A 25,504-nucleotide genomic window follows, 5' to 3' on the forward strand; every position below is an offset into this window, starting at 1 on the left:
TTCAAGTGTGTCTACAAGAAATTCTTTATTATCATAGTGTATATACTTCAGACTTCTTCATAGATAGTTGTCACTAACATTCAACAGGACATTGGTATTGTACACAGTATTTCTGTAAACATAGTCCAGGAAAGCCAGGGTGTACTTGTTCACATTCATTCGCGACAAAGTAGCCCAGGGTTACACTGAAGAATATTTTCTCTAAATATCATCTTAGCTATACATCAAACACCATCATGACTGTGGACTGTTACATTTAAAATACTTTACATTCACGTTTTGTTATAAACAATTTGATAAATACAAGATTAGATATAACAAAAGAATATATTTATATATTTTTATATCTTCTTATATATTCCACATATATTTGATTTTTTTCTTTGTGGCTTTATTCCTTTCAGCAAGGGTCTGTTTCAACGATTCAAGGTTAAAATTCAACTGCATTCCATAAATAAAAAGGAGAAACAGAATAAGATCATCAAAAATATTCCTAAAGGAGCATATCGGCACTTCTATGGTGATGATAAAGTGGAGCGTCATAAGATATGTTTCAAATGAAAATATAAGGGTTGTTTTCTTGCAGTTAATATACTAGTGGATACACAGTGCAGTGAAAGAGGCATTTGACAGCTGTCACTCTGTGTGCTGCACACACACACACACACACACACACACACACACACACACACACACACACACACTTTCTCTATCTCTACTGTATCTCTCTCTTGCTCTTTCTCTCACTGTCTCTTTGGGGGAAAAGCCACAGATATTCCTTAGAAGCACTGAACCGGCAAAAAATTTGGAAAGTAAAAGTCACACAAACATAATAGAAAGCAGTTTGGAACAGATATTAACAGCCATTTGTTTTGCTGAATTTTTCAGTAAGCGGCCAGGCACTGAGCAGCCTTAGTCTTTGCGTTCTTTTAAAGCTTTAGGGTTTTGCATGCATTATTCCCTTTTTCTGTAACAGAATGTGACACAAAAGCATTATATCAGGCCTGTTTTCTCTTTGCTAACAAGCTTGACCTTGATGACCTCCAGCTCTTTGACTTGAACAACAAAGGACTGGGTCAAATCGAGAGACTGCCATCCACAAACTGTGGTTTGATTTAGTCAGTTCCTGAGTCAACACAGTTTTTTTTTCTTCCTGTACGGACTGTAAGAAACGCGGAGTCTCGCTTGATAAGGCACTGACACAGATAAGCAACTCTGCCAACAGAACAGCAAGAACAGCTTCTTCCAATATCACTACAACAATAATCATCGGCTTAAAAAAGTTTAACAAATGAAATATTTGGGTCCCCTGTACAGCAACACACAGGGAGATATGATTTTTTTGGTTTAAATTTTAGTTTCTGTCCCTTCTAGGAGATAAAAGCCACATCACAAATTATACAAAATCATAACTAGAGTTATGATGAATTCAAACAGTATATAAAAATCATAATGACGCCTATGGGTGAGTAATGGTACATTTTACCCATCAGATGTCCCTCCCTTATGAGCTGTAGAATGGTATTGAAATGTTAAAAGGCATACTTCAGAAACTACTACTGAAAACAAAGGCCTTGGCTAGTAAATGCACAGGGAGAAGAGAACAGAGGCTGCCCAGAGAGGCTGGAGCCCGGTGCGCTCCTTGTCTGTCCGACCACTGGTGGCACACAGGAACCCCAAACACCAGATGTGAGGATGGATGAGGGCATTCTGGGTATATCATCAGATGGCCAACCAATGTCTGAGCTGGAAAACAAAAGAAAGTCTGGGTGTGTTTTGTGATTTAAATCTCAAGTATTTTATTCCATTTTAACAGCCTTGTTTGACATTTCCTCTCTTTCTTACTCGCTGATGTTTTGTTCCTGTAGTTAAAAATGCCATTTACAGTATTTGTTATATCCTCACCTGTTGTTTTCGTAAGTCATTCTTTAATATTCTGATATATTAGCAATAGTCAGTGCACAAGGCAATTCACTAAAAAAATGATTTGCTCTTACTTTGAACTGCCGCACATTTCCTTCAGCCACCAAATGATGTTCATGTTCTGGAGTAATGCAATAGCCTATCCTCTGCAAAATAAGGGATTACAACACATTATTCCAACAAACACATTATCTTCAAGGCATGCTTATGGTAAATCACACTTGCCCTTTAGTACTGTATATGTCAATAATTCTTCAGACTTTTCTTAGAAGAGCCAAAGACTTGAGATGTAAGAGGGAATGCAATCAAATCTACGAGACATTAGTGAAACAATTATGGACTTTATCTCTGACAAAATATGCAATGCTTTTGGGGACTGGTGAGGAATCCTTATCAAGAAATTCAGAGATTTCTAGTGTGGTTATTATGTGGAGGAGACGGCCAAAACTTGATAGGCGGTGACAGGAGTTTTCAGGAGGAATGCGTGTCTTGAGAACTTGAGAAGAATCTTCAACCTTGAGCACAATGGGAAATGCCAATGGGATGAGGGAATTGTTACAGGAGAGTGAAGCTGACACTGGCTGACTGCTGAGGGATGAAAATAGCTCTGTGATGCTTTTGATGATTACGATCGCAAACTCTAAATGCTTTGAAGAAATCATTTCATCTGAAAGTGTTCTCACAGTGCCAGTGTCATTGAGTTGAGAGGAGAGTTCGCTCATAAAGATTGCTTTTTCGAGTTGTTTAAAAGAGAAACATGCAATTTTCCATTTAGTCACAATTCTACTACCAGTGCTTTCATGTGACTAATCTTCATAAACAGATATCTGCATATGAATGTAGAATGTTTATAGACTGAGCAGTATTGACCAATCACATATGGATGGGCTTGTTTGCATGCAGGTACTCATCATCTGTCACCTGAATTGTTTAGTTGAAATGTTTTTGTCACATTCCAAATGCTCATCAGACTGTAAATAATGACATGGACACGGAAGAGGAATTTTTGGCCCGGATATCCTGGTATGAAACATTGGCCATTGCCCCCATAGGCTAAAATGTTGTTAGGTGATGAGTTTTCCGATTCTGACATTTGGCCAGTGTCATGCAATGTCAGTTTGCACTGTGTGTAAGCTCATATTTATTTGTATCATACATCTCAGCACAGTCTGTTGCCACTGAGCACTTATTTTTGCCATAGTTCATCCTCTTTAGTGGTCATCACATATCTATCTATCTTATAATGACTGTTCTTACCCTGTACGACAAATATGTTTTGATACCAACCTCTTTGAATGTTCCCGGTACACTGAAGAATTTATACAAGGCGTAGACAGGGACAAACATCATGGAGGACATGGCGATACACCAGCCAACCACGTTAGACCAGTTAGGGAAGACGTACTCATCATACTTCAGACCTGACGATGTCACAGTGCTAGCCACCACCACAAACTGTGATAGAGAGAAAGAGGATCCCACACTTAAGGAGTGTTACATCTATTTGTATTGGTGCTGCTTCGTATGTTTGAAGTCTCTTAATAAATACAAGTGCAGTTATTCTGCAAGTTCTCGCCCCTGCCCTTCTCTTACCGTAACCAAACAACGAACACTAGCCAGAGGAGTATTAGATATTTCTTGGACTATTATCAGGGTTTAAGAGTAATGGGCCGTGAACATGCATGGACATTACGAGAAAAAAGTTGGATGAAGTTGATTATAATTGCTAGGAGTGGTGTTGTATCATAATTTTTTTTTTTTTTTTTTCAAATTACATGCCACATCTCCTATGTTACTCGCACAATGGTGCATGATGGAAAAAGCTCACATAACAGAGAGGACAAATGTAATTGCTGCACTCCAATAAGTTGGTAATTTTTGATCTCTGCACAAAGGCTCGTCATTGGGGCGGTACCCTATATGGCAAAACATATCTGTAATGGTAATTTATTTTTAATCTTTCCCAAAATGTAGAATGACCAGTTCTTCTGCATTGTAGTCCTTGTTAACTGCTAACTGCAACTGTTGTCAAGGGTAGAGTGGAAACAACAATTTGTATTAGAGGAAGCACATGGCTGTCTACACCCACTCCTGGACAGCAATGGACGCAGCCATGTGCTTCCTCCGCACAGGGAGGCGCATGCTACTTATTATACGCACTTGTTTCATTTTTCAGTGAGAAGGTGCACTGAAGCAGAAGCTTGACAGGTGCGTTTTTTTTATTTAATCTGTGTGATTTCTGTTCTACGTTAAATCTTACAACTGAACTGGCAAGTACTGACACAAGTAACATATTTGCTTCCTGCTGGAATGAATAATACCTTCATACATCTTAACAGCGCTTGTGAATGACAATTACCGGAAGACGTCAACCATTAAACCAGTTTAACTGTTGATTCTTAAAAGATTTTCGGTTGATTTATCCTAAATTTGTTTTGGTTTAGGATCAGCTGTTATCTCAGTCCAGTGGAACCATCCCAATGTAACAGCTTCAGTGTTTTTTAAAATCCTCTCACCAGCAGGAAAGCAGGGCTGACAAACTTCCAGCACAGCCTCCAGTAGATTCCTGGCTTGAAGCCCATCATTCGCTCGATATCTTCACTAAAGCGGTCAACACCTGGAGTGGGCATTAAAAGTTAAACAGCAATGGTTACTCTGAAGGTTTATATTGCACACATTGAACATTTCATCACTGTAGGCAGACAGTCCTTTGTGCGAAGTATGGAGTCTCATTGGACAGTTGGAGGAAATGCAGCACATGATGCACTGCACCTTCGTAGTCCACTAATATATTTTTTCCTGATCTTACCTTGAGCCGACATAACTCATCATGTGTCTTTGACTTATTTGTTTCATTATTTCATGAAGATGCTGCCATGCTGTTATCTATATTTAATGCTTTGTTTTTTGCTTCAGTTTTGCAGTTTGCCTGCTATGAGATCCCTTATGAGATGGGCCCCTGTAGATTTTTGTTTCTACATTATTTTCCTGTAATTTTACCTTCCTTTTCAACAGATAGTGATGAGATAGACCAGGCTTGATAGGTCAGATAAGCCTGGTATGTCTTCTGGCATGCAATCTTATGACTGGGTGAGTGAATGAGATGTTTCACTTTTATCGTACTAACTTCTTGTGAGTATAAATTTGTAGTGAAATAAGAAAAAAGTGCTCGCAATGTAAATGTAGTAATTTCATACCGTAAAACCACGACACTCCAATGGCTTCAATCAACACACCGAATAGAATAGAAGTCCCTGCTGCATACTTGTCCAGCAGGGTCAGGACGTAGATACCACCCTACAGAGAGGGAGAGAGACAGAGAAGATTTAATGTGTGTGCATGTGTGTGGCCTATATTTCATCATCATAGAGATAAGTGGACCCTTGTGTGCAGTCGGTGAGCAATGGTCTCTGAGCAGAAACAAGCATTTCATGGATGATGAGGAGATTCTGTGTGAATTAGCAGTTTTGTACAATAAAACTTATCACAGAGATCTAGCATAGGAAAGGTATCATTCACTTTCTCAATAACTTTTATGTTTTGATAAAGGGAAAAACCCACATGAATCACTAATATAGTAGTTTATGTCTCCAGTGTCTCCTTGTTGCTGAGACCATGTGAATGAACAGGGACTACAGAGAAGATTTCCTTCCTGGATACAGCTCATTCACTTCATTTCTAATTTGGTGAATGCAATAACATGTCTGATCATTTCTTGAAGAGTTCCGTGACATTTCTCAGCCGAGTTTTTGAGATATCATGAGCGCTTCCTTTCAGACTGCGGGGACATGCAGTTTAAAGCTGTCATTTATCAGGCCATTCCTATGTAGATATACCACCAAATTGGAAACATTTAAAACAAATTTCTTGACAATTTTGTAATGTAGGCTGTCACTCAAAATAACACACAGCTACATTTTTCCAAATAATTACCTCAGCAAACATTACATTGAAAGTCGGACTTTGACAAGTACTTAATTCAAATACTGAGCGTGAATTTATAGCACTTTGAAAGCTGATACTGACATTAGTAACGCAGAGCAGGGCAATCAGGAAAGTTCCAAAGGCTGTGACGAAGGTGAAGAGCTTCCTGTTTCTCTTGAGGATCTTAAAGTCATCTGTCAGGCCTGTGATGACTGCCTCCATGCCACCCATCTGTTGGACACAGAGAGAGATGTGACACTCTGAAATCTCTACCTGCTGAAAGTGTGTAAATGAGTTTATTCGCCAAGACTTTGGCTTCAGTCAGTTTTTTATGCTGACAGCGGTTGAACCGGGTGAGATCTCCTCAGACTTTCAAGATGCCAAACGTTTTTCAGATAATTTCTAATAATTTCAGATATTTTTTCAGTGATTGCAAAAGTGTTGTACAGTTTTGATGTACAATGTTGTATTTTGATGTACAATCCTTGAAAATGTACCATAATGTATTTTAACTCAGACTGGCATGAGTAAATGTGACTTATTAAATAGCAATATAACAAACTTAAATTTGATTGGGTCAAGTGTAAAATACTGACATGGTTGTCTGATCTACTTAATAAATGACTAAAGGATTACTTGAGGACATTGGCTGATAGATAGGAGATGATTTACTATCCCTTTATTTATTTAGTGCCTGAGTGAGTCATTGGTCAAATGTTTTGTTAAATTATTGCTGACTTCTGAAATGTATTTTGTTGCAGCAGACTGAATCAGACTGGCTGCACTGAATCTACTTTACTTTGCTCTCATTAGTTAAATTCTCACCCACACCTTCAGTCAACAAGAATCATGTTGGTTTGGAGTTTTACTGGCCGGACAAGGATATCCACTCTTATCCCCTTTATTATTTTCGGCAGTAGCCATCTAAAGTAGCAGTCAATAATAATATTATAATAATAATATACTGACAACAACTTAGTCAGCAATCGAGTCTTATTTTTTGTTAAAAATGTTCAAACCACTCAGAACCTCAGCTGTAATTATAAATGTTGCTACTGGGGGGAAAAACCAAAAACATTGGGAATAATCTTAACATTTATTAATTGACTACATGTCCACAAGATAAGTCATCTTAATCTCACATCATTTAAAGCAAACTGGTGCTTGGAGGTGTAAATAAACTGGAATTTCTCAGAGGCGAACTTGCACAGGGAGTACAGGTATACAATGATCATTATTTCCCAATAAATGTCCGGTTTAATGGGCACCTCAGCTCAGCTACCTAACATCATACATAGATATCACTACTAGCCTGAGGAGGTCTCCATGTCTGCTCTGTTCTTTACATGCACAGAAAAAGTAGCGCTGAGTCAAATATGGGGAAAACTATTCCTCATTTAAGAGGAAGAACTTTGTTCCTAAGACATTTTATCAGTGTGTATGTAACAGAGCTGTCTCTGTCCATCCCATCCTGCTGCAGAGATTTCTACCTCTGGAAATAAGAATATGATTGAGTTTGGGACTCACCGCACTGTCAATGCCCAGAGTCAGCAACATGATGAAGAACACAATGGCCCAAAATGTTGAGCCAGGCAGTGTAGAAATTGCCTCAGGGTAAATGATAAACACCAATCCTGCCCCTGCAGATACACACATAGAAACATGCACACAAAGCGCAAATTTGTGTTCGAGCTGGGTGATAGGAAGAAGATACGGGCTGTCGGTGATTGAGTCCAGTGCTGATTTTTGTGGTTTTGTGATATAACATATTGCCCAACCCTAATTTGTATGTGTAATTTCATAGCTATTAAGGAAAAAAAAATATTCTGGAACATCATCACTTACCCTCTGTTGCCACATCCTCTATTCTCACCCCATGTTTGTAAGCCATGTAACCAAGCACAGAGAAGATGGCAAACCCTGAGAAGAAACTGGTGACGCAGTTCACAGTGCTGGTCAGCAGAGCATCCCTAGAGAGAAAATACACATACCAACAAACAGTTTTTCCATTTCTAAACTGCTCAGCTGTCCAATCCTAAAGGTCGACATTTGTGCTTTTGGTTGTAGCTGGCTAAAGATTCACCAACTTTGTTTGGTAACAGGGACAAGTACCATTCTTTAGACATGAACATGTGAAGTCACCATGTGTTAGTTGATCTTCAGCCAAACACTGTGTTTCAGAGAGGATATTCGGGCTGATAAGAAGCTTTTGTTCTCTGCTCCTGGTTCATGGTTTTATCGATAATTAGTGTGCAGTTCTGTGGCCACTAATCTGCAGTTGTCTGACAAGCTGAACAAGTTCAAGTTGACCTTGGCTGCCTCCTGGGCTGAGGGGGCAGAAATCTCTCAATTAAGAATTTTCTTTCCACTGACTTTCTCCACAATTTTCTTTTCTTTTGAGTGCAGGCGCTGATAGAACTTTTTCAATTATTATTCAGCCCTACTCTTCAGTCTGGTCTCAGAGGTCATTACACTCTCAAGCTGCTGCTGCACATCACAAACGCCTCACTGTAAACCATCAATATGACCGACTAATATATTAACTCTAGGCAGAGAGTTTGTTAACAACATATTGTCTACGCAAGCATAATTAGCACAAATTATAACTGAGGCAAAGTAGTAAAGGAAAGAGGAATCTGTGTCTATATCACAACAGAAAGCTGCCCCGTTTGAGTACAAAGCTCTGGCAATATAATTTAAAAGAAATCCAATAATCTTCTAATACTATACAGATGAAGTATGATTTATTGATCAATTTAAATTGTAGTTCCTATTTTTCCTGACTTATTTCAATAAGCTTTTATTTTAGTTAACAGTTTAGCTCAATTTGGAAAAATATTCATCATAATCTAGAATCCATCTGTGCGAGTGTTCAAGCACTAGCCTGTGTTCAGTGCTTGTTTTCCTCACATCACCAGCTCTGCTGCCTTTCACCTACTTCAGATGTTTGTCACTAAGGGCGTAATGTAAATCCCACCTGCCAATGGGGCATGAAAGACGAGGAAGGCATGAGGCCCTGTTTGAGGAAGATGTAGGAAGTGAGAGAGGACAGAGCAGGAGTGGGTCCATAATTCTTAAAACATATGATATTCCACTGATTTTGCATGGAAGCCTCTATGATGACACTTTGCATTATAAGTCATCTGTTGTGAGATCATTTATTTGATAAGAACTTTTTGAATTTTTGAATGTTATGGTACTGTCGCTGCGACATCATTTCAGCTGTCACTGTCGTAGGGATTTTGTGGAGCTCCAGCAAAATATGTTTTGTTTACTGGGAGTAGTACATTTATGACAACGATAGATTAAACTGCTATTTTACCAACAACGTCTGTCTCCAACAGCAGCACTGCAACCTATTAATGTGGAAAAAGATTAGACAAGCTCACAACCTCATGCCTGCTTTTTCTGAAAGAGAGCAGCACTGTGACAAACCAGCCAACATACAGCCTTTGGCTATTATCTGGCAACCCTTCCTGGCCTGTACTTTATCTGTCCTGCTCACACCTGGCTATTGGGGTCAGCTGAACAGATTAGCATCACCTCTGCTGCTTCGTGATCCAGTTACATGCTGGAGAAGGCCAGCTGCTCAAAAACAGGATGTTATGTTGCTGTGGGCTTGTTTTGGCCTATCGGAAAGCACAAGTGCAGGCTCTTACCTGTAGCAGTTATTGTCAAATTTGTTATAGCTGGCAAATGCAATGAGCACCCCAAATCCTGCCCCTAGTGAGTAGAATATCTGCGTAGCAGCATCAATCCACACCTACAGCAAAAATAAGATAAGCAAGTAAGCAAAGATAAACATATAGACAGACACTGGCTTGAATGTAAATACTGATTTCCATTATTTAGGCCAAGCTGTGTAGCTTTTATTGGAAATCACATATATCTACCTGTATACTTTTTATCAGTCAGGAACGTCTGGCTCCAGTTTGCAAAACATGTGAGTAAGGTCTATACATAAGTGCTACAAATGTTCTGCAAAACAACTCAACTTTTTCTCAACTCTTACACAAATACATCAGCTCAGCTAGTGAAAGATCGCACAGTATCTGAAATATGCATGCATAGAGTATTCACTTATTCATAAATACACATTCAGTATGGGAGACACCAGTGGGAATCTAGCCTTTAACCCTTTGGGCATAAACTGCTCCACCCAATGAATTATGGAACAGTAATGCAGAAACAAGGCTCTGTAAATCTACCTAGACTCTGAGTCTAAGAAGATAAATCTGAAAGTCCCATGGGTAAAACCAGATGTCAAACAGCAACATAAACTAAGGGTGTGTCCACCATTAAACTATGGGACTTCATACTCAAAGCAAGAATCATTCCTTTTTTTCAATAGTGATCCCATCTCAAAAATCTCCCCAGCACCCATGGATAGGTTTGGGACCCATATGCACCATCTCTAACCTCTAGATTGTTGAGCCGCTTGAAGTCGATGTGGAGGTAGGCCCTGATGCCGTCCATCGACCCCGGCAGAGTTATGCCCCGGATCAGCAAAACAAAAAGGACCACATACGGCATGGTAGCTGTGATGTACACCACCTGGAATACACACACAGCCAAAACAACACAACAAATGGGTGAAAGGGGAAAAGTATATCATAAGGCCCCTTTTCTCATTGAACAATTCTATCGATGAAACAAGCACCGAATGGGTCCGACAGTATATTTTACAATGAGGAAATTTCATTTTGTGTTGATTTTGACCCTTGATTTAATTTGCTCATAGATGGACGCAAGCGTATAACTAACAGATTTGGCGGCTTGGTAATTGTAATTTTGTTGAGAAAGCTAAAGTTATCAACACTCTCCATATTGCGTACCTGTCTGGGTGGAGGAGAGCCAATTCAGGATCAATTTTGAATCCTTTCAAATCCCACAGTTGTCTCCATCTGTTGAATGACCGACCAAGGTTGACTTTTATTTTTGCCCATGCTCTCTCGCTGTCCTTCTTAGTTTTTTTTTTTATTTGTCCTTCAGTCAGTTCTTTTCTTTTCTCTTTTCTCCTGTCCCGGTATCAGCCATAACCACAGAATATAACATCAAAAGTAAAATTCTCTTAAAAAAAGTCTCTTCCTGCTTCCTCTCAATTCGCTAACGAATTAAAAAGTGAGAAAGCAGCAATTGTTGCTGTTGTTTGAGTGTCCAGTTCTGTACCTTTCCTGAGGACTTGACACCTTTCCACAGGCTGAAGTAGAGGATTATGACCACCACGACCAGGCACAAGGTCAGCTCCCAGCGAGGCAGGCCCAGGTCATGGATACCCCTACTCTGATGGAGATGTAACACACCCCGTCTGCAGAAGGACACACACACACACACACACACACACACACACACACACACACACACACACACACAAAATATTTCATGCGAAATATTCTTTTTATCCGATCTACAACATACCTTATTTCCTGGAACGGTAATTTTTCTGTGGCATGGCATGTTGTTGTTTTGTGGCTACAACAACAGTTAGAGGCCAACCCAGATTCTCCAGGAGCGGGGGGAGTCTAAACAAAACGGCCCACACTGTAAGCGCCTGAAGGGAGGGTGGGAGATGAAGGACGGAACAGGGGCTCTCTTACAGCACTTACTGTGCACCTTCAGCCAGCATTTTCGACACTGTCGCCCTATGTCAGTGTTGGCCAGAGCATACAGCAAATGAACTCACATTTTTTCAACACCAATGTAAATTACATCACACAGCTGTCAGTTGACTGGCTTTTAACATGAATTCATCTCTTTCTCTCTGCACTACACACAAAATGCTTTGAAACTGTCAGTAATTTAATATACTGTCGTGTTTAAAGTAATTGTTTGATGATTATTGGCCATTCTCCTCGAGTAAAACGCTTACTGTCAGATCAAGGTGAGCGTTTAGAGGTTTGACTGTTTTATCATGACATAATGAAACAAAGGGAGAATAAGTGTGTCTCTTCCATCCCTACCTAAATTAAGTTTCCAGCTGCAAGCTCATTCTTTGAATGTGCATTCAGAGCAGTGCGAAGGAAGTGCACAACTTCAGTTTACAACAGCGCAGTTGAAACAAAGTTAATGTGATGCATTACATACAATTGTTGTGGCTGTTTTAGTGAGAAGCTGCTGTCAATATATTGTCCTGACATCTGCTGACAGTATTCTACAGAAAATGGCCTTCAAACATGAGACTATGCAGAATACTTGGGAAGTATGCTTGTTTGTTTTCTTTCAGATATCGAGATAAGAGTGATATCTATCTCATTTCTGTGCATACCAGAGGAGGTGTTTAGTTAATTGTAACATAAAGACTGGAAGCACCCTAACCCCCCTAACCCTAACCCCAGCCTTGCTCTGTCCAAAGTGACAAAGGCACACATACTCACAACTCATGCTGGAACTATTTCTTGGTGAACAGCAGTGCAGATGGAGCACAGTATCTCCAAACAAAGTGTTTGTTGGATGGTCAAACAACATTTCAAACCCCCCATTAAACTGCTGTTTGTAGATAACTGACATGTTTACACTTGTGTTCATGCTGAGTTAAACAAGGAAGACCCATTGCATCAAAACTATGAAAAACTATGACTAAATGCTTTTTTTTTCCTCATTTTTTTCTTAGACAGAGCCAGTAGTTTTCCTGTCTTTATGCTAACAAGCGAGGTTAAAAGCATCCTAACTGTAGTACCATACATAACGCACAGACATAAAAGTGATCTCTTCACCTCACTCTCTGCCTCATAGGTCCAGAAAGTCCCAGGAACCAAACTGAAGAACTCAACAAAGTTACTCCTGTACATTTGTGTGTCCACTGCATCTAAACAATCCTTAATTAGATCATGAGCACCAATAAAAAACAGCAGCTTTGTTTGGGGGAGGACAGAAATTACACCAAAGGAAAAGACCCTGCAGTCAAGTGCCTGTGTTGCTGGAAAAGTCCCCATGGTCAAAAAGTACCATATGATCACACAAGACACATTGCTCATTTGTTTTGAGCAAAAGTGGCAAACACTGGCCATCACTGGTCATGGTCAGCAGTTTGTGTAAATTGATGTCACAGTTTAAATCTTATCTTTATCTTTGTGTGATTACACTTTGTAAGGCTGCTCCAAGGCGTAAAACTAAACGCTTTGTCCCCTACAGTGGCAGTAATGGACTAGACCATCTTGGACCTAGTCTGCACGGCCACGATCAGGCCAGTTGGATCCACAGCTTTGAGCTGATGATGAGCTGAGTAGCAGCTCTTTTGTACATGGACATACTGTTTGTAAGTGTTCCTAAAACTGTTTCACTGTCATTTTTGTTAATGGGGTTAAATGGTTGTATGGTCAAACATGGCAATTATTGCTAACATACTTGATAAGGTTAATCTAGCTAACAGTTCGTAATATTTCAAGCTAGCACTGGAGACCATGAGGCAGCGCAAGGCACAATGCATTTGTCTGTGTGTGGTTGCTGCTGGTTTACTAATACACCTTCCTAAACACTGGACCAATTTGTGTTAACCTTCAGCATTCCTAGTTCATATCTAGGCTATTACTTGTTAATGGTTGACTTTTGCATCAAATTGTAATTATTGCACCAGTATTTTGTCATTGTGCCACTTTTATCCTGCACCAATACATAGCCAATAGAGGGCAGCATAAGCCAGCTAATGCTACATTTATTCACCAGCGTACCCAGTCACAGTAAGCTGATGTCTAAAGACCAGAACTGTTTTAATATTCCTTTATTACATAACTGTATTTATTATTTGTTTATATCCAATTCCACATGTTCATTGCACATGTTCTGCTGTGTTGTTGGAAAAGTCTGTGGAGAATCTACATTATAGTTTCTGCCTGCACTTTCTGACAGGAATATAAACCAGTTATAGAGCCTGCACACAACATCCATTACAACCAGGAGCAGGTTGTATTTTATGTGGGTATCAATATTCTACAATAAAACATTTGAAAGCACTTCCGTTCTCTTCACAATTCTACTAAAACTTTCCACAAGAAAGATTCAATTAAGTTAGCATGTGATGTTATGGGTTTATAAACAGCGGAACTGGATTTGGATCTGATACTCAGTTGCTTACACTACAGCTTGACACAAGAAAAACATGCAAAGAAGTATGTTCAGACATACAATCCGAAGGGACCGAAGGATCTGTGAAACTCCTCTTTAGCGCTTGCTTATCTTTGACTGATAATAAATTCAAAGCTATACGGTCTTTGGGGGAGCAGATAGCGTGAAGACATCAGTTTATTTGGGGAGGAAAATTTAGAATCTATGCTCTGAACTAGAGACTTTGTGTTGGTGTTCTGTTTTAATGCCCCAAGGCCTCCTTGTTCATCTGATAGCATTGATAGTACACTGCCAGTAAATGCACAGTGTAACATCAATCCAGGTCCCTTTGGCCCAGTTACTCTAAACACATTTACTCTTATCGTCACTCAGTGGGCTGGTTATGCTGCTATCCTAACACTCAGTGTTGCCATTAGCAGGCCTCTGTATACTTGAGGCTGGCACAGCATTGCATGCGTCCTGGTCTTAATGTTGGTTGCATTATGAGGAAGAGGGAATGTGAAAAATACATAAATAAAAGGGACTACAGATCTGAGTATGAAAAACAGCTGAAGGGTTCTATCTCATTTGTGATCCTGTTTGTGTTATTTTAACAGTAACTCTTTCAACAAATATGTTAAATTGCAGATGAGATCGAAGTGAAAGTAATCTTCTCAAGTGTGAATGTAATTAGATCTTTTTGTTTACATGAGGGCTATTTATCAAGTCTAGTTATCCTTGATGTGACCTTAAATACATTTGCCGCAGGCTTGATGAAAAGAAAAAGGATATGGGTGCATGCAAATGAACCGATTTGGTGTTGTCATCATGTACTGTATTGTATTTTCTGAATTTTCATTGATGGTCTGCATGCTCATCCACAGTTTGAGATTTCTTTCCAAACTTTATACTTTGGGTCAAAAAACAACTTTAAATATATAAAATGAAACACTCTGGAGGTCAAGCTTAAATAAAGACAGTTTTTTTTTTTTTTTTCTACTCTCAAGTTAAAATGTCTATACCTGCCAGCAGAGAGCTCAGTGTTTGTCGGAAGATGTAACACTTTCCTTTGCATTTTGGTACAAGAGCATCCATGAACACCACGCTCAAAACTCAAGCAGATCAAATATTCATATGAAATATTCATATGCATGGAAAATTTGTGTTCACTTTATGACACACGCTATATACTTTAAGCCCAGATATTGTGTAATTGGGACTTTTTAGGTTTTAGCCTTTTAGCCTTTTTAGCTTTTCCCCTTGAGATTAAGGGCCAGGGTATGCTCTAAAGAACTAGCTTGGACATGCTGTTCAACCAAGTTGGAAGGCAAAAGTGTTTGTAGCTGTTTTGAATGGCCACACTTGGGGCAGGGTGAAAAACTGACTGATAGAGATGGGTGAGATGTGATAATGGTTTGAATATGGGACAATGGGTGCACACTTTCGGACAGTCTCTGGAGGACATGGTGTTGCACCCAGTTGTACAAACCACAAGAGACAGAAATAGAAATTCAAACCCATGCTTACGTCAATGTCAAGACGTTGGTTTTCGGAAAGTTAAGGAAATTATTCAACATGACCCTCCTTATTCTGACGTGAGAAAGGTGTGGAGGGAGGGGAGGGTTTCAGTGCTGTTTGACCCTCTGACAAGCATCAGAGAAAAGCATAAGAAAAGCATAAGCTAAGCTAAGCATAAGCTTAAGAACTATGTGAAAGCCTATCCACTCATGATGAGTGACGAGACAGCTTTATGCGATAATGGATGTGATTCTGGGATTGGGGTGTTAAACATCTGGGAGGTGCCTTTAAGCACTGAGGCCACACAAGTTGTTAAATTAATCACAGGGAAATGCACGGATCCCTTGTTTGCAGGTCAGTCTTTTGGCAGAAGTCATGTTTTGGGCTGTCTTTGCAGGGCTTCATCTACACCTCATCTTCCAAATAAGCCCTGCCATTATGATTTAAAATGTACTTTCATATCACCCACACTGAGTGAAGTCATAAGGAGGTTCACAATGTATTAATATCACATCAATGTATCATGGCGCCTGTCAACAAAACATAAGCAGACGCTTACACTTTGTTGAGTTAAAAGGCAAACCAGTGTGCCTAAGTTAGTTTGTGAGAACACGTTCAGAGATGAAGAAGGGTAATTACAGCTACAAACATGCTAACCTGGATGAGCTAGTTACAAGGACAAATGCGCTTGGGTAAGGTTAACACTGATCTGTGGAGTTTGAGTGGTCAACAGGCAGCTTTCAGCAGATCACATTTTGATAAGTTTTGTGGTGAACGAGCTAATATCTAAGTAAAACTGTTGCAAAGTGTCAGTTTGTCTGGAAGAATTCATCGAGATGAAGGAAAACTTGACATGGAAACTCAGTGATGCCAGGTGTGTGTGTGTGTGTGATTCAGTCTTCATGGTGGACATTACCAAGAATCTCTCAGAGCTGAACCTCAAACTCCAGCCAGCTTCTCAGCTCTCTGCTTTCAAATGTGAAATCATTAGAAGCGAAATTAAAATCGAGGAAAGTGCGGCTGGAAAGAGGAAACACTGTGAATTTTCCTGCTCTGCAAAAATAATATTTAATCATTGAGCTGCAAAGCAGCGACCTGCTACTGTGAGCAGCTGTTTTCTAAACTTCCTCCTCCTCATCTCCCTCGATCGCATATGCATAATATATAATACAATGAGCTTCTCAGGTGCTGCCTCATCACCAGTGACAGCCCTATGAAAAGTTTCTGGGGGTGGCACTGAGAACGGTCCTTGATAGGAAAAAGGTTCCCCACCCCTGAAACAGCTGGTGAAAATAGTGGAGCATGTAGCAGCTAAAGAGCAAGACATTTCTCTCAGAGGCTGAAAACAGAGCTAAAAGGCAACTTATGTTCATCAGTTGTCCAGAAACATGATTCAGTGCTAATGTCGCTGTGTCTACTTGATGTGTCTGTGGGCACCTGTTTGTCTTCCTGCTCAGTGCCATTATCTGCACTGCTAGCAAATCAATGATACTGCATGTACTTTAAATGAACTAAATGACATACACTTCATGATCAGTACTGTTGTGTGCGATCATGAATAACCAGCTATATTGTAAGTCTTAGGAAATGAATCAGCTAAAATATGAACTTAACATTAATACTATCCTCCATGAAGCACTAGCTAGCAAAGCACACCAGTGAGGTGCAAACTAAAGTAAGCCCAAATGTTCCATTTTACAGTGGGTTTTATTGTCCTTTTGATTCTTGCCGCAGTCTACACTCACGATAACTGAGGATAATAGGCTCAAGAGGGGTTGTGGATGTAGAAGATTGTAAGAGGTGAAGCTAGAGTTGGCCTCACTCTCTCATGCTGTGCTTTGGCATTGCTCCTGTGCTCAAAGCTAGCTGTAAGCAGGAGGATTTATTGTCCCCTACAGAGCCTGACCCCTTCTAAGATCGCTGTTGAAGTACCTATTGTGGCCAGTCTGTCTGTGCACATCTATAATTTTTTTCCTATGTTTGAAGTGTAATATTCCACCTGGGATATATTGTGTACTATCTGTTTTTATGGAAAATGTCTACTCATTGAGCAATATTGCATCACTTTTAATTTACATGCCTGGAGCTTTTATGTGAACACTGATCTCGTCATATTAAGTAAACATACTACTAACAATATATCAGCTGTGAGAATTGGTGGAAGTTGAAAAATATCATCTGATCAGGCTGAATGAAGCAGGAGTGGAACTTTTGCTGCTCAAATATTTACTGAGATGCATGCTCCATGTATTCTGTGCGTCATGCTTAGCATGTGTCCCATGTTGTGTCCAAGTCACTTCACAGACTTCCTCTGGGCTGCACAGTCAGTCTTCACAGAAGCTGGGGAAGAACTGGCTGTCTTTGAAGTATAAACAGATGGAGCCTTTTTTTGCACTTCAAAGGTTGCATTTGAACTTTTTATGTGTACACTTTTTGTAGTATAAACAGTTAAGACTGTAAGTCCTCGACTCACGTTTCAGTGACTGGTCCCTCTCTTCACATGGACAGTGGTCCACTTGTTTCATGGGGATGCACATGCAGTTCAGGTATTTAGATAACACTCCCAAACAAGACAGCATCACTTGCACATGATGCTGTTTGTTGTTGAATGGACTGTAGTTAATACTGACTAACAGACAATGAACAACACAGCAAACAGAGATGGTCTTTTGAGGACAGTGACAACATGCAGGCCAAAGCTTTGATGTTTTTCGTGAAAATACTGTAAACGAACTAGTAGCATCTACCCATGTAACAGTGGATAAGACCACTGCATTTAATATTTACTGTGGGTTATTTGATCCATCTTTTGTTGCTTTTGGATGCTTGAGTAGTTGTGATATACAGGGTATCATGATCCCGTTAAAACTTTAAAGAGTCAGGTTACCATAAAGTGGTTCTGTTACATTGTTTTCTAAAGTTGCATGTAATGTAAATCATGCCATTATCTACACATGTTAATGTTAATGTTAATTAACATTAACACTTCAGAAATGACTCACTCATAGTACTCTGCTGCCGGGGTGATCTTGTACTTGGCGTAAGACGTTCCATTGCCAAGGACAGATCCATTAATGGCTTTGGGGTCGGTGCAGTTTGGACTGTTCCAGCTGTTGTCACATCTGAGCCAGGGCAGCTCGCTGGTCATGGAGGAGAACAGGTAGTAGATGGACCAGGCAATGATGACATTGTAGTAGAAGCCAACATACAGGGCTATGATGATCACTGTGTAGCCCACACCTGAGGAACACAGGTGAACAAACCCATGAAGTCATTGTTGATCAGACAGTTTTGTATGTTACATCCCAACATTATCTGTTCAACACCAGTTTCGTTTCAGTGCTGTCGAGGAACATCAGCCCAGTGCAGACGTCCTTACTACACACTCTATTTAGAGATGACCATTCATTTTCTGTTGTTCATATAGGTTTCATAAGGTGTATTGCTTCAAAATAATTTGTATCAATACATGCTACATCCCAATATTACTGATCCATGCATGTATAATTGTTATATGTGATAACACTGAATAGTGTATTTGTTTTAGGAGCTGTCATAATCCAAAGATAAATAAATCATGGACAGCAAATACAGACTGCAAAGTTCAGTCACAAATCTGAAATATTGTTCACACCCATCTACTCTGTTTCTGCTTACTTTTAATCATGTTGCACTTTTTTGGAGGGGTACGCTTTGGAATGAGTTATTTTGTTTCCATTGGAATGTCATAAACCCATCACCCACTCATCCTAGGCAGGAAAAAAAAACAGGCCCTCCTCAGCGCTGACGCCAACAAAAGCAAGGACTGGTGCTGATTCAGTAGTGGAGACAGAGGTACATGTCTGACAGCATTTGAAATATCCAGCATAAAACAATAATCTGTTGAATAAGAGTCATCAAAGTCAGATGAAGTCAGGTCTCATGTGCAGCTACAGTTCCAGATACATGGCTTTAGTTTACGGCCCACAGCCTGCAATGTAATTCTTCCCAATTTACAGTGTTTTGTGAACTAAATGGTGTACTAGTACAGCATGTACTCATACATACATGTTGGGAATAGAGTCTTGATAACTATATTGTTTTTCAATGTGATCAGCCTACTGAGGGAGGTTGCATTGCCATTTTTGTGGGAAGCTATTTATCTGCATCTGTCCATACATCTGTATCCAAGCTGAAGTGTTTTGAATTCTTGGCTGTAAGTGTTCATCAGGGGAAAAATCTACAGGGTACTAGTTACTGGGCTTTACTGTTCACCTTTGACACTTGTGGGTGTGATAGATGGTTCATTTGTCTTTATATCCAGCTGTGATAGTAAAGAACTTCTTAGCCTGGGTGATATGGACATTAAGTGGTTTAACTGAAGCTTCTGATATTTAGAAATTCTCTGCAATTAAATCCATCTCACTTATCTCCTCCCCTACTGGACCAGATCCAAAGAATACAGGAAAGGCCAAACCTTTGTATTTGTATATTATCTTTACCTCAACCAACAGACAACAGCATTATAAAACTAGTGCTCTTTTCCCTCTTGACTTCAGCGACCACTGCCCAATAGCATATGTCTGTTAGATGAAATTACAAAGCATGAAAAACGAAATCACCGCTGATTAGCAGTATTTTGTCAACAGTGTAATAAGTGTCTCACTGTTATTGAAAATGATCTTTTGATGATCATTATGGAAAACTGTTAAAACATCATCACATAATTCTATTTCATCCTTACCAGGTGAAATTTTTTAAGGTTATACCACTGTCTCAACTGGAAAGAGTATGTGATGCATTCAAGGAACACTTTATTTGATCAGGTTATATGCTTGGAAATGTCGGACCTCCTCCCACTTTCTCAGATCATAGTGCACCTTGCTGGAAAAACAAAGCTGGCATTCAGATCTATTCACTGAAGCATGTTACGAATCTTGAAGTGTTTAATGGTGTCCAGTTCCATTGATCCAAAAAAATCCACAGTGGTTCATCAGTTTAACAGAAAGCCTTGACTTGTGGAAGGCAGCCCACGTCCCACCTTTGCATAAAGGTGGTCAGTCAAATGAGCATTTTGATTGACCACCATCTCAACACCCCGTTTCAAAATCTTGTCAGTCAGGTTTCGGACCAGAACATAGTTATGTGACTGTGATGCAGCATTGAAAGTTTTGAATGGTGTTGTGAGTGCATTAGATAATAAGCAGGATTGTGTTCTTTTTATTGACGTATCTAAGGCTTTTGATACTTACTCATATGACTCTACTCTCAATGGCCCATCCCTGACTTAAGTAAAGGAAATGATGATTTGAGAAGAATTTTAAAATAAGCACTGTGCACTTATGCCTTTAAATATGACTGTCCTTTAGAGCCACACAGAGGTCACAAGTGAAAGCAGCAGAGACTGTCCTCCATGGAGCTGTTGTCAAGGGACGCTATAGAAATGTTTTGTATGGTGCCTGTGGTTTTGGCATTAGGTCTGCTCAGGCCTACATGTAATATGAAAGAGCTTGATGTGCTCAGTTTTGAACCATAGCTTGTTTATCATGTTTTGATTTTCATATTGTTAATGACTCTCAATAAAGTTTTTCAGTGACTGCAGTGAGCCTGTCCTTTACTGTTCATGACAGTTACGCTGTAACAGGACATAAAACAGATTATCTTCTATAAATGCAGCATCATAAAAAAGTTTTTCTGCTTCATGTATGCCAAGGGTGGGGATGGGTCATATATGGCCCATGAGACCATTTGATCTGGTTAGACAGATGGTTCATATGCCTTTACTTGGCAGTTGATATCAACAAAATGTAAGTATAATATAGCACTTTCTACCAGAAATGGACAAACTTTTTTTTTTTTTTTAAGTAAAAGGCAAACCAGTGTGCCTAAGTTAGTTTGTGTGGACACATTCATAATGAATGAAAAAACTGATCTTGAGCATCATTACAGCTTGAAAACACGCTAAACCGGATGAGCTAGCACTTGGATTAAGTTACCGCTCTTCTGTGAGTTTGCGTGGCCAACAAGCAACTTTCAGCAGACAACACTGTGCCAGAGACGGTGTTATGAAGGAAAGTTTTGTGGTGAGCGAGCTAATAGCTCAGAAGCTGTAACCATTGTGAAGGAGTGCCTTGCTGCTGCTGTGGAGCTGCTAGCAGTCAAAGTAAAACTGTTCCTGACAGACCACAACATGAAATTATCCAAAAAAAACAAAAATTGTCCATTTCTCTTGGAAAGACTGACACTTCGCTTATACTTATGTTTCATTGACGGCACCATGATGCATTGACATGATGTCAACTGCGACATGTGTTGTGCTCACGGACCCCTCTGAAAAACATGTTTTCTTTGTTCATGTTTGTCTTTGTTGTTTTCTTTATCACTGAAACAAATAACTGCTTTTTTTTTTTTTTTGCATTTATGAATTGCCTCATGGGCAATGACAAATGCACATTGTATGTACGTATTTAGGAACTACGTAGTGTGCCGATCCCCCCCCCCCCCGTATGTGAGTAGTGTGTAGTATTTTAAATTAAATGCTACATAGAAATCATTACCCCATCTTCCCCCAAACTGCTCAGTGATGATCATACTGTACCCTGTAATAACAGAATAATAATACCTAGAGAAGTCCCTAAATTGTTGCCCCCTTAATTCCAAACAATTTAAAGTGTTACTGATGCATGTTGTTTGAGCGCCTTTTCCGCTGATCTACACAAGCAAGCTAATGCTGGTCATGACAGTTTAATAGCTTTCTGAAGGTTTGACGATACAGTAAAGTCCATGGCACAGTTGTAAATCCCGAGTTCCACCAAACTATACAAGCTTCAGTTTAAAGTTTACACTACATAAATCTTCGTTAGTCAGTTTTTTATAATGTGTTCACTCTCTATAATGATAGCGCATAATAGATGCTGTTTGATTTTAGATTTTTTATTATTTTTCTAACTGACTTTGCGTTCCTCAGCATGCCATGGACGCCAGCCTGGTTTGATTTTGCTTCACTCATTTGAAATCGACATTTGTAAAAACACAGGCAGGGGTTCAAGGTTGCAAGTACAAGCGGGGAGAGATCAAAAACTACAAAGAGGTGAAACAGAGAAAGAGGTGCTGTGACAGAGAGATTAGTTACAAGTGACACTTATGGGCCTTTGAGGGGGAAAGGACAAGAACAAAGGGATGAAATGAAAGGGCAAGACACTGAAGAGAAGCAAAAAAGAGCATGACTGAGCTTTAAGTAGCAAGAGGTTAGAGAGAGGCTGAAGTAAACAGACATGTGTGTGTTCCTGTGCAAATGTGCATCTGTGTGTTAGCATTAAAGCTCACCTTTAAAGACAGGGCATATTTTCCAAACTGTAGCTGCCCCTTCCCTGTTGTACTGGCCCAAGGCAAGCTCCATGTAGAACAATGGCATCCCCGCAATGACCAAGAAAAGAATGTAGGGGATCAAAAAAGCACCTGGAAAAAAGAAACAATTACATTTCATGCTAATCATCTTAAAGGTAATCCCCTGCTGGCATGAGTTGCATTTTGCTTGTAGTAAAAAGATATTGCAGGATATGTGGTCATTGTGGAAATAAGTGCAAGACAAAACAAAATTCCGAAAAGGAAGAAAAAAGTGGCAGTTGGGGGCGGGGGAGGTCTTGATATTGTTGGAAAAACAACACACCACAACACACGAGCAGGAAGGCTCACAGCTATTTTCATTCTGTGCCTGATTTGCACATCCACCAACAAGGAAACAACCTCCCGTCATTTAATTGTTTTTGACACCGTCCATCACAAATGACACATTATCTACAGTGATGAATACATTTTGCTGAGGGCCAATGTGATTGACAGCTGTCAATGGTGGAGGTGACCCTTTAGGACACTGAGCACAACATGTTGATTTTCATCACGTGAATGACATGGAGGCAAACAGAGGACAGTGCACACCTTCTGGCGAGCACTCTGTTGTCATGAGCGTCGAAGATAAAACAGCACTGTGTTGACAACAGTCCTTTGTTGATTGGACTAAACACACTGTACTTTTCTGCCTCTCACTACAGCGCAGCTTCCCTGTTCAATAGTTTTGAAAACAGTTGGCAATCCGTCACTCCCTTTTTCAGACTTATGCGGTTCAACTGAGCTCATACACTTGTTTTCAAAGTTGCTATAGCAAGCAAATAAATCTTAGGGGATATATTAAAATGGATGAAGCAAATATTCATATAATTTGCAAGTATGCCAAACATTTCATAAGTCATTTCACAATATAAAACATTAGGGGTCAGGTTTAGAACTACAGTGGCTTTCCACGTGTGCATGCTGTTATCAAAGGAGACACTTTATTCCTCATGTAACCGATAACGCTTTCTAGTATTAATGGTTTCAAAGAACTGAGAGCACAACATTGCAGCAATTTAGACTGAGAGAGATTACAGATTACAGAGATAAAAATGTCATTTGTTTGCCCAATTTTTGGAAACATTTGAAAGGAAAACACTGAAGGAAAGACACTGTCTAAAGCGACATGTCAGTGATTCATCTGCATAAGATCTGCTTTTTAAACCTCACCCTCAGTTTTCCCAGTAGTTGAAATGGTGGTGCATCCACCAACCACTTGCGGAGCCTGCACACTTGTATATATCCAGATAAATCTTACTGGATATTGACACTATATATTCAACAGCTTCTAATCAAATGAATCATGAATCTGAGCCATGAATGGCAGGGGATATTGTCACAGTTTCACAAGATACAGTGAAGTAATAGATGTTTTACAAAGTATCCCTTTCCATGTGCATGCCTTGATGAAATGAGGTATTTCCTTCAGCATGAGAGTTAAATGCACTTCCCCAAAAATACATCTGGGACTATTATTACTGACAAAGACTCAGTTAAAGAGATTAAAGGAACAACAACATAGCAGAATAACTCAAGTCTAATCTAAAGTAACAGCGCTGCACAAGTTGCCTTGCACATTTTTGAAAGTAAAAATAGTAATGCTTTGGCACCTGACTCCAAATAAAGGAAGACACAAAACATCAATAAATATTTGTATTGTGTCTTACGTTTAGGATTTATTTGCTGAACCTGGCGGCGCGCCACAAGTTTGTGACCGCTTCTAAATTTTTAATCATCTGTGAACGCACATTAATCCATCAGACATACATGGTTTACTCACCTCCTCCATTTTTGTAGCACAAGTAAGGAAATCTCCAAACATTTGCCAGGTCCACCGCGAAGCCAATTACCGACAGGAGAAAGTCTATTTTCTTGCCCCAAGTTTCTCGGTTGTCCTCGGATCCGGGAAGACCTCCGCGGTGCCCGGGGGTGTGAATGATGGAGGAACTGGTGTACTGGACACCATTCTGGTCCTTCACCAATATCAGTTCTACCTCTTTTTTCTCCACATTGCACGGTTTCAGCGGGGCCACCGATGAGAGCTTGTGTTCTGGCAGAACCTGGATATTCATCTTCTCTGGTGCGTACGATGCCTAAGCTGGCCCGGTGCTCTCACGGCCCCCTGCGGGTTCTGGCGGAGCAGATGGTCTGAGTCGGTGCGCTTGGATAAGGACGGCAATCCCGCTGACAAAAAACAGATAAGGGAGTGCTCTCCGCCGAAACTACAGCTGATACACCCGCACACATGGGCTGGAGAGCAGGGAAGAAAAACAAAGAGTTTGGAGAGGTTTGGTGTTTGTGCGTAAAGTTTCAGTACAATTACGCACAGCGAGAAATACAGGTTACGACTTCCAGACATCAATAGGTGACATTACTCTAAGAAAACAGACCCAATGTCCGTGTCCTACTAATACCAGTATAGCATTAACATTAAACATTTTGTCTGTTGTCTGATGCAGAGCAATAGCAGGCGTCAAGTGAAAAATACTACATACACAGCCAATTCCTCCCTACGTCACGGCGCGCAACGAGCGTATTATGCGCAAAACAGTCTACTCAATCAAACTCTTACCTAAAAACATTACTCATAAGGATAATTGAGAAAGATAGATGGTTATTAGAATATGTCACCCTTACTGAAGGAATTTACAGGTCTGTAAGTGAAAGGCTTTCCTCCCTACTTGGTAAAGCTAGGGACACTTCTCCATGACCCGATGCTGCTGATGTCCAG

General features: G+C 40.0%; 1 protein-coding gene across 4 annotated transcripts; it reads right to left on the minus strand.

Moving 5' to 3' along the window:
* slc6a2 (solute carrier family 6 member 2) lies at nt 1-25,504 on the minus strand. Of its 4 annotated transcripts, none has more exons than XM_070967566.1 (15): nt 25,455-25,504; nt 24,554-25,023; nt 22,711-22,842; nt 18,408-18,645; nt 11,017-11,155; nt 10,267-10,401; nt 9,507-9,610; nt 7,693-7,817; nt 7,375-7,487; nt 5,950-6,078; nt 5,121-5,220; nt 4,440-4,540; nt 3,211-3,378; nt 1,998-2,069; nt 1-1,746 (listed from the first exon to the last, which is right to left on the minus strand). In XM_070967566.1, the coding sequence occupies exons 2-15, from the start codon at nt 24,843-24,845 to the stop codon at nt 1,723-1,725; spliced, it is 1,872 nt and encodes a 623-aa protein (XP_070823667.1). In that variant the 5' UTR covers nt 24,846-25,023; nt 25,455-25,504; the 3' UTR covers nt 1-1,722. The 4 variants fall into 4 exon arrangements, with proteins under 4 accessions (XP_070823667.1, XP_070823659.1, XP_070823685.1 ...); XM_070967558.1 differs by having other exon boundaries at nt 25,411-25,498; XM_070967584.1 differs by having other exon boundaries at nt 25,424-25,484.

This window comes from Chaetodon trifascialis, chromosome 1, assembly GCF_039877785.1.
Source record: "Chaetodon trifascialis isolate fChaTrf1 chromosome 1, fChaTrf1.hap1, whole genome shotgun sequence".
NCBI classification, from domain to species: domain Eukaryota; kingdom Metazoa; phylum Chordata; class Actinopteri; order Chaetodontiformes; family Chaetodontidae; genus Chaetodon; species Chaetodon trifascialis.